Consider the following 16,351-nt stretch of genomic DNA (forward strand, 5'->3'; position numbering starts at 1 on the left):
CAACACAGCCATAAATAAAAAATAAATAAATTTTAAAAATATATAAAAATAAAAATAAATCTTTAACGGTTTAAAAAAAAAAGATGAAAACTAAAAGTAATACTAAAAAAGGACTGCTAATTTTCACTTATTTATCAGGAAACTATTGTCAGTGTGATAAGTTTACTGATTAGACACAGTTGAGGAAAATGACTTGTAAGACAGGTCAGAAGAAACTATCCAGAATAAAGCATGGAAAGTCAAAAATATTAAAGTGATACATTGAGAAAGTGTAACAGGAATCCTGGAAGGAGAGAGCTCATAATCTACAAGGGGAAGCAGATTTGTAATCAGTTAAGTTACAATTCAATGTGATAAGGTCCAAAACAGAAAGAATGACAAAGCATTGAGAAAACACATTGAAATCTATCCAGGAGCATGAGGGAAAGCTAAGCTCGTTGTGAAAAATGGGAAGTGTGCCAAGATGGAAATTCAGGCAAAGGGAACAATATGAGCCGAGCACATAAAGGTGTGAGAGCAACTCGTGTCAGATCCCTGCTGCAGTTTCAAGACAATCATCCAAACACCTGAATATTTCTCAGCATTCCTGCATTACCTATGGGATCTAACCACATTCTTCAAGCTTTCCAACAAATGAATCAGATGTAAGAACTCTACCTTATAGAAAATCATAGTTCATATGCTTTAGACACTCATCTGAGAGAACAACACATATGAGAAAATCCGCTAGAACAGTAGTTCTTAAAGTATGGTCTCCTGACTAGCAGCATCCGCAGTGTCTGGACACTTGTTAGAAATACAAATTCTTGGGCCCCACCTCAGACTTACTGAACCTAAAACTCTGGAGAGGGGGCCCGGTAATGTGTTCTAACAAGCTTTCCAACTGATTCTGATGCATGCTAAATGCATCAGATCTCCTGATCTAAGATAAACCCTTCTCATAATGTAATTCTCAGACCACTGCTTGGAATTGGTTACAAACTACATCTCTTGGGAACCAGTCCAGACCTCCTGAAGCAGAATCTGTACTGAAGTGGAGCCCAGACTCTGCACCTTAATAAGCACTCCCTGTGAGTCTGATGCTTCTGATTCCAAGTTTCAAATGCCACTGCATCAGATTATACACTCCTGGAGGACAAGGACTCTCTTGTTCACAGGTCAATTTGTTTCTAATAGCTGGGCCATAATAGACATTCAGTGAGTATTTTTGGATGATTAGCTAGCTCCACATCAACGTGCCTATCACTACAGCAACTGCCACGGCTGCTTAGGACCATGACTGGGAACTCTAAGGGGGTGTGTGCTGTCTATCACCCCTTCTTACCCCTCAAAACGATAACGATTTTGCTTATTTTAAAATGGTGGTCAGCAGCTTGTTAAGAGTAGCTGGATTATTAACTGATGAATTAAATTCATCTTTGTTTTAAGCTGTTTGGTTCTAAGGAAACATAACTATGGATTGGGATAGCAAACAAGAAAGTTGAGGGCCTTAATATATAGTACCTCAACTACCTTGAGGTGAAGTTCAGACTAATTTAAGTAAAGCTGACAGACAAAACTTTTAGTCTGGTGGAATATGATCCGTTTAGAAACATTATTCTGGCAAGAAAAGAAACCTCTATTAAGAAATGGCTTTCAGCACCTGCATCCTTTGTTTAGTTTCGGAAAAAAAGGCAGCCAAGACAACGAAGAAAGAGGCTTTTAGAATTCAGGCTCCTTAGAGTTACCATGAAACACAGATCACCTACCAGATTAGTCCAACCAGGGGCAAAAGCTCATTTCTCAAGAAGTGTTTCAGGTTTTATAAGCAACAACTCTGAGACTGAATTAAAATGGCTAAGGAAACACACATACACACACAACACCCCCCCCCCAGAAATTAAATAATTGACCTCACAGATATACATATTTCAATTAATAGTCCCATTTTTTAAAACTGTTAATTTATTTTTCTACCCAGTTCAGTATCAGTGATATACAAAACGATATAAACAGATTACCATATTTATAGGAAGACACACAGAACAATTACCAAGGAATAAACTCAGCAAAGTAACAAATTGTTGCTTATCCACGTCCACTCAACTATACAAGTTTTTAAAAATTCTAGCACAGTGTTCCAGTTCTCTAGGAAAGAAGTTACGTGGATTTATACCTTCCATAAGGGTCAAGAAAACATTACAAGAGCTGATACAATCACGTTTTGTACTGACAGTCAGAGAAAGGCTTTTAAAGAACACCCTCTAATTTTCAGGCCAATGTGTAGTATCAGTGGGTTCATAGGCAGGATGTGACTTCATCAAAGGAAATGGTTCTCTCCTCTTGCTGGCCTCCTAAGATCCTCCTCCCTGTACACAGGCGAAGGAGCTCTCTTTCATAACAGGTGATTGAGCCATACCCTACTCCAACAGATGGTGTGTAGATTAACAACACAATGAGGAAAAGGAACTGACTTCCTTATCTACTAAATACAATCCAGATTTGGGGAAGCAGTTTCCAAATTTCCACCAGCCAGACATAAAGTGAACTATACTGTGTACACAGCACGTCCTCTTGAGAAAAAATAGGGATGAACACATCAGAAATTTTCACATTGCTCATCAAATATACATTTTCCCAAAGTATATGGGAAATGACAAAAACCTAAACAAAGCCAGACATTTTATCTAAGTAAGTCAGAGTTTAAATTCTTCTTTATGGAAGCATAAGGTTAAGAGTTCTTTTCTCCCAAAATGCCTCAGCCAGGGAAAGCACAGAGAATGGAATATAAAAAGTTCAATGGCTTTAAAACATGGAACTCAACAGTTCTCAGTCAACCTAGTCACAATTTCCTGGTCATCTGTAAGTAACTTCCACATTCGAAATTCAACTTTTACATTCAAAAAAGAGATCAACTCCACTTCAGATGCCAAAAAAAAAAAAAAAGGCAACAGCCTAGATACTCCAAACACTTGACAACTGGGAAACTGTCTCATAAAGATACTTTAAAGGCCAGCAGGATTCATTTATAATTTGGCATGTGCTGGTTGAAGGGGCAACAAATAAATCAAGATATAATACATCAAGTAATCAGACAAATGGTAGACATATATACCACATTAAAGATTCATATACAATTCTGTGCTGGCTTTAAAGAAAAAAACCGGGGACACTAGAGGGAAAAAATGGGAAAAGAATTACAAGGGAGCATTTCAGTCCAAAGCTAGTCCAGTGAATATCTACCAGTAGGATTTCCAATCTTTCACCTCCAAAGTTGATCTAATAAATTATAAAATTACCTACTCACTTTTGGGACATACAACATACTCCTAAGTACAGTAATCCTCTGACATTTTGGTTTCACTTGCTGATTGATGACTAAGTTGTTTCTGGCTGTAAAGATTTTCCTAATATATTTTAATTAGCCAGTTAACAAAGCAAAGGTTGCTCCCTCTGTGAGGCCAATTAAGCTTTACAAAATAATTTGATCTAATGAAGATGAGGGAAGGAAAAAAAAGGGAAAGTTTCCTGGGTTTTCGTGCAAAACTTTTTCTCTCACTTGAAAAACTCGGCAATCACTTAATGTTTTGTTCCAGAAAAAGAAAGCAAAACTAGTTGAGAAAATACCCATATGCTTATTGTTTACTAGCATGATACAAAATAAATTCATAGATGTTGGTCAATTGTCTTTCGAAAACCAAATGTGAATGTTTAATCTTGTAACTTAAGAACTGAATTTTTCCACATTCCTTTATATAGAGTTAGCATCTGTAAATTGAGACTTTTTTTGGACAATCATGCAAATTTAATTTGTCTCTGAAAACAAAAACACAACCTAACAGATTAACAAAATATGTCCTTCAGACAATATTTTCTGTGAATTTTTCTCCACTGTTACCCTTTTTATCCTTTAGTAAACAGAAACTACTCCAAAAAAGTTTATGTATTTTGAATTTACAGAGAGCTAAACTCTCAGGACGATTAGGAAGGAAGACTAGACCAAGTCAACCTATTTTATCAGTACCTTCTGAGCTGACTCTACTCCTCTCAAAAGTAAACACTAAAAATTTTCTAGTTATTATTATTAAGCTATATAAGCTACAAACATTTCTACTGCCATAGATGCTTCTGTAAAATTGAATAAAGATTTTATTATACCACACACACAAAAAGTAATCGTTACAGAAAAGGCAGTTTTCGGTTATTCTGTTGAGAATTTCTTTCCATGATTTCTCCCATTAAAGTATAGTTTTCAAAGCAACCACCACGACAAAGGAAGCATCTAATTAGTCCATTTTCTTCTGATCCAAGAATGCTGAACATTTACTGTCCCATCTGTAGTTGTATCAGCAGTGTAATGAACACAGTTTATATTACTTAACTATTCTTTGAACTCCAAGAACTGTTGAAGTCTTTTCTGATGTTCTGCAGATGCTTGCACAGCACTAAATGAAACATAAATTCAAAGCATAAGCTTTATTTTACATTAAGCATATTAAGTGAACCACAGAGCACAGAGTCAATATTTTTCAAAACAATTAAAAACGAATAGAAATCTTCACATATTTAGTACTTCTGAAAAAGCTGGATGAAAACCCTCCTTAATCTAATGAGGAGGAGGGCTTGCATTCAGTAACAGCATGCTTCTACCTTCTAAAAGACCAAAGCAAATTAAGACTGACAAGTGAAGGCATCAATTTTAACCTGCTCTGCTGTGGAACCTGCTGTGCAGTTCCAGGCCTTGCAGTAGATTTTCTGGATTTTATTATTTTATTTAAACCAGATTCCAACATTATCTTTGAGTTGTGGAGTATTTGAATTGCCTTTAATATAAAATCCTTTAAACTAAAATGTTTGGTTAAAACACAATAGACTCCACTAATCGTTTTCAAAGGTAACAGCTTGGTGGTTTAGATTTACTTTTCCCTTTGAACTTAAGTTATGTCTTGGAGGGGAAAACTGAGTTCTCTCCCCACCCTTGCTGCCACAAAAATACATTACCTGGACAAAAGCGGGGCAAATATATATATTGAAACTAGTATAAAACTTCCTTTTAAACTTTTGGGCACAAACTGAATATACTGAAAGGTTCTGGTTTTCTAGTTGTTGATAGTAATATACCATTACTGAATGATAAAATTCCAGGTAACTGAAGGTCGCCACTTTTAAAAGTGTCAAGTCTTATTATAATAATTTGACTACAAATCATGCTAAAGCACCTTATACATTTACATCTCTCCGACTAACTGCACCATCTCAAGTGTATTTTACTGTTCGAACTCTCTCTAGGTGCCAGCGAGGCTGTCATCTCTCACTAAATGGCTCTGAACTTTTTCAAACACCAAGTCTACAGCTTTTCTCATGACTCCCCTCTGCTAGCAGGCACTGTACTATCTCTTGCTATTGTTAGTATTCTTGACTCTAATAGCAGTCTTCCTCTCATATTTTAATATGTTATAGGCTGGAAAACTAGCAAATCGAATTTGCCTAAATTAAGAGTAAATAGGTATTAAATGAATTTCTCCAATGCGTAACTGATCTGCGTTAATTTTCACGCCTCAAGTGTTAGCTTCATTTATACCTGGTTCTCAGAGGTGAAGTTTTGGGGTTGAATAAACCAGGTATTATACAGTAATAATAGTTATTGTCACAACAATATATAATGTAGTGTGGGCTTTACATATGTAGGATCCCATTTTATCTCTCTTAAGAGCAAATGAAACAAACTGAAATGGATAACATACCCTTTTCATGGGAAGGTAAACAGTATCAGAATGGTTTCCAGAGGTTTGTAGATAGAATTCTAGGGTCAGAAAGATTTGAGTCTAAATGCTGGTTCTGCAACTTACTACCTGCATAATCTCAGGCAAGTCACTTAAATCAATAGGTAACCTGTCCACAACTACAGATAGTCAATAATGTAACCAGACATATATCCAAATGTTTTAATTCCAAATCTAACTTCTACTATACCATTCTGTCCTATATTTGTACAAAATAGTCTCTACTGACCTCATCAATTTTGGTACATGTATAAAATATGGCTCTTCCACAGACCTACTAGAGAATGGACTTGAGGATATGGGGAGGGGGAGGGGTGAGATGTGACAGGGTGAGAGTGTGTCATGGGCATATATACACTACCAAATGTAAAATAGATAGCTAGTGGGAAGCAGCCGCATAGCACAGGGAGATCAGCTCGGTGCTTTGTGACCACCTAGAGGGGTGAGATGGGGAGGGTGGGAGGGAGGGAGATGCAAGAGGGAAGAGATATGGGAACATATGTATATGTATAACTGATTCACTTTGTTATAAAGCAGAAACTAACACACCATTGTAAAGCAATTATACTTCAATAAAGATGTTTAAAAAAAAATATGGCTCTTCTCAGAGGAAAGAAACTAAGGCAGAGTTTCATTCTCATAATTTTTTTAACAGTCATCTATCTCCCTTTCTTATCTAAGAAATTTATTTTCCCCTTTTCGTCCTGTTTTGCTGTATCATCAATATACATCATATCTATTTCATTACCTAAATTCATTGAACGTTTTCTGAGAGTACCCTACGTGGCAGTTTACATCTTAAAGGGAGTCCAGTGTTGTATAGGGTGAGAAGGTGGAATTTTAAGAGCAAGAAAGACCTGATTTCAGGTTCACGTTCTAACACTGACTAGACTATGCTATTAGGCAAGGTCTTAATCCCTCCAAGTCTCAGTTTCCGTATCTATACAATTACGATAATCTCTACACCTCAAAGGCTCTTTGAGAAGAGTAAATGAAAGTGCGAAGTGTACTGTCTAGAACAGCACTGTGCAACAGAACTTTCTGCAATGATGGAAATGTTTTATACCTAAGCTGTCCAATACGGTAGCCACTAGCTATGTGCAGTTATTGAGGACTTGAAATGTGGCCAATGTAAGTGACAAACTGGATTTTCAATTTTATTTAACTTTAATTAATTTAAATTTAAATAGCAATACGTGGCATCATATTGGAGAGTGCAGATCTAGAAGCACTCAATAAACAGATTTATTTTTGGTTTGTTTTTAAACAAATGAATAAACCTCTTAAGGAGAGCGGATTATCTACAGCTCTTCTGTATTCCCACACAGAACCCAAGTGTTCCATAAAAACTTGCTGCTGCTGCTACCTTATATATGTGTTGACATGTATGTCATATGCTTTATGTATGTGCCTCATGGAAGTAAAAGGAAATACACTAATGCTTCTAAAAGCAAGTGGTTTGAGGAAGTTCTAAACTACTTATTGATTGCATACAGAAAAAACAGAGCAATCTCTTATATCTTTTAAAGTTTATTTATAATTATGACAGACATAATTTAGTTAATAAACTAGTATCCCTTACACTGACTAGGTAGATTATTTCATGAAAAGAAAGCAGTAAACATCAATGAAACTAAATATACACCGGTTTGGCATCTGTGGTTTTCTTTCCGGTTCCGTTTCTGAAGGTGGTATGATCTTCATTGCTTTTCCAGCACGATTCACAAAGCACCAAGGACTCATTTATGGAATACTCTGCTCACCCCAAGTCTTAGTTTGCTGACCAAGACGTAATAACAGAATTATTTTTAATACGCTTTTCTGGAGAAGTATTCATTTTGCCTTTTTTCTCCCTTAAGGATATTTTAGTAATTTAAAAAATATATATATAATTACATTTGCTGCTTTTACAACTTTCTATCCTCTTTTTTACCCATTTGAAAGAAGGCCCCAAAACTTATATGATAGGCCAAATTTTAAAATGTAAATATTAAATCTAAATCCAAGCTGTTAGTTCCCAGTAGGAATCATGAAGGTCCCAAAAGAATACTTTCAACTTATGAGCCTTTATAATTCTCATACCTGTTTCTCAGGTGAACTCCTGAAAGTGAATTATCGTGGAACAAAAACAGGTAAACTTACTTCAGATGTTCACCAAATGTAGTAGTTATTCTATAGATGGCAGTTTTTAGTGATGCTCTGAAGGCAAATCTTAATGTTTTATAAGAAGTGTCCACTAGGCTTCCTGAAATCCGAGGTGGTTTACTGGAAGCATGAGGAAGCTTGAAGTACTTGTCAACTGCCTACATCAAGAAAGAAAGAAAACACGTTAGTTCAGACTATCAAGAAAGCCAATTTAGTCCAAAGGATTAAAGAGATTTCATTTCAGATAGATAGGTACAGAGATACACACACACACACACACACACACAGACATATAATAAATATTTATTTTGGATCACAGTCAAAACAGTTTGAAAAACAGGGAGTAGAGGTTCAGCCACTTCAGCAGTTACCAGGGAAAAGTCCACATCTGTCCTTTAAAAAGCAGTTATACTTCAACAGCCTTGAAAATGCAAAGCCGGGAAATGAAACACAGATATCCTACTCTGCTTATGATGCATGACAGACGGGTAAGAGTACCTTTATTATAAATCTCAGCCCAAAAAAAGACCAAACTTTATACTTTACAAGGGTAAGGTTATTTACTATACTAGTTTATCTTCCTTTTCAATTCTAGCTGATAAAGTACCTATGAGCAAGAATAGGTGGGAAGAGAACTCACAAGTGAAACTGATTTTATTTATACTTGATAGTATAAGAAAGAGATTTAAGTATAACTTTTAAAAGCCAAAGGTAAATATAATTTTTAAATGCTATAAACTATATTAAGAGAAGGGAGAAGACAGAGAAGTATAAGCATGTCAATCTACTACAGCAAAGATAATGTCTAAAGTGACAAGAAGTAATAGTAAAAGTCTATTATTTATAGTTACAGATGTAAGCACCAAAAAAGTACTTAAAACTATAGTTAAAAGGATTTCTGCCATGATGTTTTTAATTTCAAGAGCTCTTAAGAGGGGAAAGCAGGGGCGGGTGGTAGTGGGATGAACTGGGAGATTGGGACTGACATATATACACTATTATGTATTAAATAGATAACTAATAAGAACCTGCTGTGTAAACAATAAAGAAAAATCTTAAAAAGAGCTCTTTTATGTCATTTGAGTGATCCTTTTTATTTCAGCATCCTATTTTTGTTTCAAGGCTGCAATACCGCTTTTATTTCTGAGGATTTTGGTGATTTTTGTTATGTTTTTGGTTTTTTGTTTGTTTTATAGTTTCTTCCAAGCTACTTTTCTTCTCTTTGCTTCTTTTGGTCTCTATCTTCTGTATTGGATACTTTCTTCAAAATCTAGTGATCCTTGGCTCATGACTGAGAGTGGGACCTCCTAAAGAGCTGACCGAAAGCTCTGAGTACACAACTGGAGATTTCTGACAGCTTCACAATAGGTGATCTGTGTGGATTTTTTGGGGGTGAGTGCTCAACTCAGTAACTTTAGGTCTTTCTTCTTGGTCTGATCAGAGTTCCCAAAGAAAAGTCTTCCAGTACCCTGTCTGGGGGGCCTGGTCCCCAGTGCTCAGGGAAGCCAAGTGGTGAACAGAGCTATGGAGCACAGCTCTATGCTTTTAGTAGAGTACCCGCAACTGTGAACTCTCCCAGTCCAGAGACCCAGTGCTCTACTCTCTCTGAGGATGAACCTCGACTTCTGCTGGAACGAGGGAGAAGCACCACCTAGGAAAATCTAGGGATCTAACTGGCTTTCAAACAGCTCTCACCCAAACCTCCCTGTTCTGGTGCCTGTCCCTTCACCCTTGGTTCCAGAGGGCCTTGGTGCTTGCCCTACTACCAACTTCAGACTTGCCTCTGGAATCTGCTAAGTTAGTTATCTCAACCATCTGCTGTCCAGCTTTGAAGACTTTGTTGCTGTTGTCTCCTCTCCTATTTATGGATTTATGTTTGTTTTTTTTTCAAATAAATTTATTTATTTATTTTTGGCTGCATTGGGTCTTCGTTGCTGCGCGCGGGCTTTTTCTAGTTGCCGCGAGTGGGGGCTACTCATCGTTGCGGTGCGCGGGCTTCTCATTGCAGTGGCTTCTCTTGTTGCGGACCACGGGCTCTAGGCACGTGGGCTCCAGTAGTTGTGGCGAGTGGGCTCAGTAGTTGTGGCTCACGGGCTCTAGGGCACAGGCTCAGTAGTTGTAGCGCATGGGCGTAGTTGCTCCGCGGCATGTGGGATCTTCCCGGAACAGGGCTCGAACCCGTGTCCCCTGCATTGGCAGGCGGATTCTCAACCACTGTGCCACCAGGGAAGCCCTTTTTTTTTTTTCCAGTGGACCCTTTTTATAGTTTAGTTTTTTACAAAAAATTTACAGAAATAAGAATGACAGGATAATGTAAAATAACTTTACACAAGTTTAAATAAGACTATAAACGTATTTTCCAGGTTTTGAAGATATATACATCTGAAATAGGCAATGTGTTTTGAATGCAACTAGCTGCTTATCAGCTATCATGAATAAACCTGGAACATAGCCATCTTGTAATACTGATTTCAAACTGAAGATATATCTCCAGCAGGTTCTAGCTTATCATTACTTCTGGTTCTTTTTCTTGCATCTGCACATCAAAATACAATATTTTAAAAAACTTTTGACAGCTCATAATATTGTTGAAGAGTTCAGCCATTTTCTTTGTACCCCAATTGTGCAAAACATTTTCATTCTTAGGTTTATAAAGATGAACTGAAATGATCAATCAAATATAAAAATATTTTATTGTACATGACTCTTTTCATTTCAATATCACCTATTTCCTTCCAATCACTTTTTTGTTTATTAATTAATTAATTTTTGGCTGCGTTGGGTCTTCATTGCTGCCCATGAGCTTTCTTTAGTTGCTGCAAGCGGGCGCTACTCTTCGCTGCGGTGTGCAGGCTTCTCGTTGCAGTGGCTTCTCTTGCTGTGGAGCACGGGCTCTAGGCACACGGGCTTCAGCAGTTGTGGCTCGCGGGTTCTAGAGTGCAGGCTCAGTAGTTATGGCGCACGGGCTTAGTTGCTCCGTGGCATGTGGGATCTTCCCAGACCAGCGCTCGAACCCTTGTCCCCTGTATTGGCAGGTGGATTCTTAACCACTGTGCCACCAGGAAAGCCCTTCCATCACTTTTGAATACACCTTTGTATACCTTCAGCATGTATCCACTTAAGAACCATGTAAATTTCTAGAGTGCTGTCTCTCTACGTTCATCTTCTGATTTATCTAAATAATTATTTAACATATTGGCAATTTTCTTCCTTTTACCATCATGGGTGGTAAATTTTAAAAATCTGAACTAGCAACTGCATTCAATGAAAGCTTAAAAAAAAACTGTAAAGATGTGTGTTCAGACTATTTATATACCTTTTCTTGAAAGATGATACAATACTATATGATTTCATCATTCTTCTGTTTTCTTATTGGTCTTCTTTACCACAACTGGAATAACGGATGAGTAATGATGAAATAATTCCTGGGATGATCAAATAGCAAGTTGTTTCAAGATACTGGAAATGTAAAATCACTAGGATTTCATAATACATCTTGGATTTTAAAAGGGTCCAAAGGATAATTGTAAAAGAGTGAATTCTGTTTGACTGTTTTCTCTTTGTTCTTTGAAAGACCTCTAAGAAAGTATAAAAGTCACAGAATATCAATCCTTACAAATAACTGGAATAGCTCACAAATAAACGCAAAAATTAAATTGGGTCCAGCAGACTCTAGTGGTATAAAAGTTACATTGGGGAAGAAAGTCTTAGTTTGGAGGTAATGTGTCCTTAACACATCTCTAATTCTCTCTAATCTCCTTTATAACAAAGGACAAGAAGGCTTCAGGTTCAGGGATTTGAGCAAACAGTATGTAGCCAGAGCTTAAAATTATTGTCTTTTCTCACTTTAATTGTCTTCTCCTAAATACTGAAATCCAGGAAGCCCTGGGACTTCCCTGGTGGTCCAGTGGTTAAGAATCCGCCTCGGGCTTCCCTGGTGGCGCAGTGGTTGAAAGTCTGCCTGCCAATGCAGGGGACACAGGTTCGAGCCCTGGTCTGGGAGGATCCCACATGCCACGGAGCAACTGGGCCCGTGAGCCACAATTGCTGAGCCTGTGCGTCTGGAGCCTGTGCTCCGCAACAAGAGAGGCCGCGATGGTGAGAGGCCCGTGCACCGCGATGAGGAGTGGTCCCCACTTGCCGCAACTGGAGAAAGCCCTCGCACAGAAACGAAGACTCAACACAGTCATAAATAAATAAATAAATAAATAAAAGAATGTGAATTTCTAAAAAAAAAAAAAGAATCCGCCTCCCATGTGGAACATATATACAATGGAATATTACTCAGCCATAAAAAGAAATGAAATGGAGGTATTTGTAATGAGGTGGATGGAGTTAGAGTTTGTCATACAGAGTGAAGTAAGTCAGAAAGAGAAAAACAAGTACAGTATGCTAACACATATATATGGAATCTAAGGGAAAAAAAAAAAAAAGGCCATGAAGAACCTAGTGGCAAGACGGTAATAAAGACACAGACCTACTAGAGAATGGACTTGAGGATATGGGGACGGGGAGGGGTGAGATGTGACAGGGTGAGAGAGTGTCATGGACATATATACACTACCAAATGTAAAATAGATAGCTAGTGGGAAGCAGCCGCATAGCACAGGGAGATCAGCTCGGTGCTTTGTGACCACCTAGAGGGGTGGGATGGGGAGGGTGGGAGGGAGGGAGATGCAAGAGGGAAGAGATATGGGAACATATGTATATGTATAACTGATTCACTTTGTTATAAAGCAGAAACTAACACACCATTGTAAAGCAATTATACTTCAATAAAGATGTTAAAAAAAAAAAAAAGAATCCGCCTTCCATGTGGAACATATATACAATGGAATACTACTCAGCCATAAAAAGGAACGAACCTAGGTAATTTTTAGAGACGTGCATGGACCTAGAGACTGTCATACAGAGTGAAGTAAGTCAGAAAGAGAAAAACAAATATCGTATATTAATGCGTATATGTGGAATCTAGGAAAATGGTACAGATGAACCGGTTTGCAAGGCAGAAATAGAGACAGAGATGTAGAGAACAAATGTATGGACACCAAGGGGGCAAAGCAGGGGTCAGGGGGTGGTGTTGGTGGGATGAATTGGGAGATTGGGATTGACATATATAAACTAATATGTATAAAATAGATAACTAATAAGAACCTGCTGTATGGGACTTCCCTGGCAGCACAGTGGCTAAGAATCTGCCTGCCAATGCAGGGGACACAGGTTCGAGCCCTGGTCCAGGAAGATCCCACATGCCGCAGAGCAACTAAGCCCATGCGCCAGAACTACTGAGCCTGCGCTCTAGAGCCCATGAGCCACAACTACTGAAGCCCATGCACTCTAGGGCCCGTGCTCCACAACAAGAGAAGCCACCGCAATGAGAAGCCCGCGCACTGCAACGAAGAGTAGCCCCCGCTCGCCGCAACTATAGAAAGCCCGCGTGCAGCAATGAAGACCCAACACAGCCAAAAATAAATAAATTTAAAAAAAAAACAAAAACAAAAAACCAGAAATAGAGTCACAGATGTAGAAAATAAACTTAAAAAAAAAAAAGAACCTGCTGTATAGTAAAAATAAAATAAAATTCAAAACAAAACAAAACAAAAAAGGAATCCGCCTTCCAATGCATGGGACACAGATTCGATCCCTGATCGGGGAACTAAGATCCCACATGCTGCGGGGCAACTAAGCACGTGTGCCACAACTACTGAGCCCGCGCTCCACAACTAGAGAGAAGCCTGCACACCACAATGAAGAGCCCGTGTGCTGCAATGAAGACCCGACACAGCCATAAATAAATAAATGAAAGAAAGAAAGAAAGAAAGAAAGGAGGTTAAGAAATGCATGCTCCTGCCAAGCCCTCACAGAGGTAATTTGATACAGTGGGAAGCAAAGGACATGAGGTCTAAAAGCCTGGTTTTCAAATTTACTCAACCATTTATTGGCATGATCTTGATTAAGTCATACCAACAGATATAGTCTTTTTGAAAGAGACTCAGTCATGCAAAATAAGCCTTATTCTAACTTTATGGGATTGTTACAAAAATTAAAGAAAGAGCATTTCTTTTGGAGTACTACACAAATATTAGGTAAAGTAGCATAGGATTCTAGAGAAACAAAGAATGGTCTGTGACTTGTAGAAGAATATTGGTCAAGGGTCTCTGGGCATTCAAACCCATAGTTCTGGCCCTCAAGGACATTCCTTTCCTTTTCCCCATTCTTCCTTCTAACTTCTGTTATCACTTCCTCAGGGAGGCCTTTAATGACTTCACACTTCCTTTCAATCTCCTATTCACAAGACTAGCTTAGACTCGCCTGTTTTATGTTCTCTGATCATCCTGCATTTTTGCATATTGTGGCACTTATTACAATTGTAGTTACTTATTTGTATGATTTTCCATTTTATAGTCTGTAAGCTCCTAGAGGGCAGGAACCATGTCTGCCTTTTCTCATTCTATATCCTAACACATGGTAAACCATTTGATAATTAACATTTATTGGATGAATGGATATGTGAATAGCATAAAGGTCAACTTCAATATTCCAAGTATATCAAAATTTGACCTTCAGATGATAAGGCAAAAAATATAATAGAGCTGATATCCTACCAACAAGGTGACAATGACTTTTCAAAGACTTGAAGGCTTTCTAAAAACTTTAAAACATACTTTTAAAGATGAAAAAGTTCTGGAGCTAGATGATGGTTGATGGTTAAACAACAATGTGACTGTACTTAATGACACAGAAATGTACACTAAAAGATAGTTAAAATGGTAAATTTTATGTTATGTGTATTTTAACACAATTTAAGAAAAATTTTTTTGATTAAAAAGCACTCTACCGGGCTTCCCTGGTAGCGCAGTGGTTAAGAATCTGCCTGCCAATGCAGGGGACACGGGTTCGAGCCCTGGTCTGGGAAGATCCCACATGCCGTGGAGCAACTAAGCCCGTGAGCCGCAACTACTGAGCCTGCACGTCTGGAGCCTGTGCTCCACAACGGGAGAGGCCCGCGCACCGCAATGAAGAGTGGCCCCCGCTCGCCACAGCTGGAGAAAGCCCTCGCACAGAAACGAAGACCCAACACAGCCAAAAATAAATAAATAAATAAATAAATTTATTAAAAAAAAAAAAACACTCTACCATTTTGGTCCCCAACCTTTATAAGGACCCTTTTTAAAGACTATATATATATATGTAGATATATATACATATATATATGTATACACAGTGGAATTCCACAGGATAGTAGCTGTTCTCCATCCACTAATGTAGGAAATAATGCTTTTAAATGAATTTGTATTTTAATTAACCAAAACAGCATGTAGAAACCTCTAAAAAATAGCTATAAATATGTCAGACAAACATTAATTACTCAGATGACAGCAATGTATGTGTGGATTCATGAACCTGTTGTAATACTTGGAATCTCCCAGAAGGGCCTGGCCCACTATTAGGAACAACTGTCCTAGGATATCCATCCCCCCACTGCTTGCCCTCTGAATGGTTTGAAGAATGAAAGGCTTCCCCTTTCCTTTCATATTTTCTCTTTAATGATTCACAGTGATATGGCTTTTTTATTGATAGTGAAAAATAAAACAAAAGAACAGAACAGTTCCATACAATTTTTCCTTAGTAACATCCAGAAGCCTGTATTTTATAACTTGCCTTAAATTACAGAGATACTTAGAACTTACTCTCGTTATTAAGAGCAAGTATTCCTCCCACATCACAGAACATAAAACCAAAAACATATAACAGGGCTCGTATGAGTCACATGACATCCCTGCCTCTCAAAATGAAGGGGCTTGAGACTATTATAATTAACCCATTACATCAGACCTGTCACTCAAATCAGGCCCCAGAACAGAAGCTTTTGCCCACCAAACCAACCATGAAGCTATCCAGCAGTCACGCAACAAGCATTTAATAAGTGCCTGTCATTTGCCAGGTACCAGGTCAGATGCTAGGAATACAGAAATAAGACAAGGTCCCTGCCTCTGCTCTGACTAGAGACAATAAAAGTAAACAGACAATTAAAATGCAGTATAATAAAGTGATGAAATGGGGATTATCGGGCAGAGCCAGAGAAAAGGAGAAAAATGTGTTCTAGGCAAAGAAGGAAAGAAGAAGCATCGTATATAGAGTTAGAGTCTGGTTAAGAAAATAAAATATATTTGGGGGGAAAACAGAATAGTCCATGGTGGTTATTAGAGTAGAGGGCTTATAGGAAGAACAGGATAGTGACTAAAGTCAGAATGAAGGACCCCTGTTAATAATAGGAGCAAAAGGCCATAGTAATAATTCAGGTCAGAAATGCCAAGGGCCTGAAGTGAGGCTGAAGCAGGAGGGATGGGCAAGAGAAAAGGGTGGGTGGTCGATATGGGATTGATCCCTTAGAGTTTTGCCACATGGGTGCAACTGAAGGACATGGCAACAAGGAGTTGAAG

The 16,351-nt window shown here is 38.1% G+C and overlaps 1 protein-coding gene across 1 annotated transcript in view; it reads right to left on the reverse strand.

Moving 5' to 3' along the window:
• Positions 1-1,930: 1,930 nt before the first annotated feature.
• NDC1 (NDC1 transmembrane nucleoporin) overlaps positions 1,931-16,351 on the reverse strand; it is a 47,540-nt gene continuing 33,119 nt past the window's right edge. Inside the window, exons 17-18 of the mRNA XM_007164430.2 lie at positions 7,905-8,065; positions 1,931-4,424 (exon numbers count right to left, since the gene is read on the reverse strand). Coding sequence (XP_007164492.1) covers positions 4,361-4,424; positions 7,905-8,065 — 225 coding nt within the window. The 3' untranslated portion in view covers positions 1,931-4,360. The remainder of the gene's footprint in view (positions 4,425-7,904; positions 8,066-16,351) is intronic.

The sequence above is a fragment of the Balaenoptera acutorostrata genome, chromosome 1, assembly GCF_949987535.1.
Source record: "Balaenoptera acutorostrata chromosome 1, mBalAcu1.1, whole genome shotgun sequence".
NCBI lineage: Eukaryota > Metazoa > Chordata > Mammalia > Artiodactyla > Balaenopteridae > Balaenoptera > Balaenoptera acutorostrata.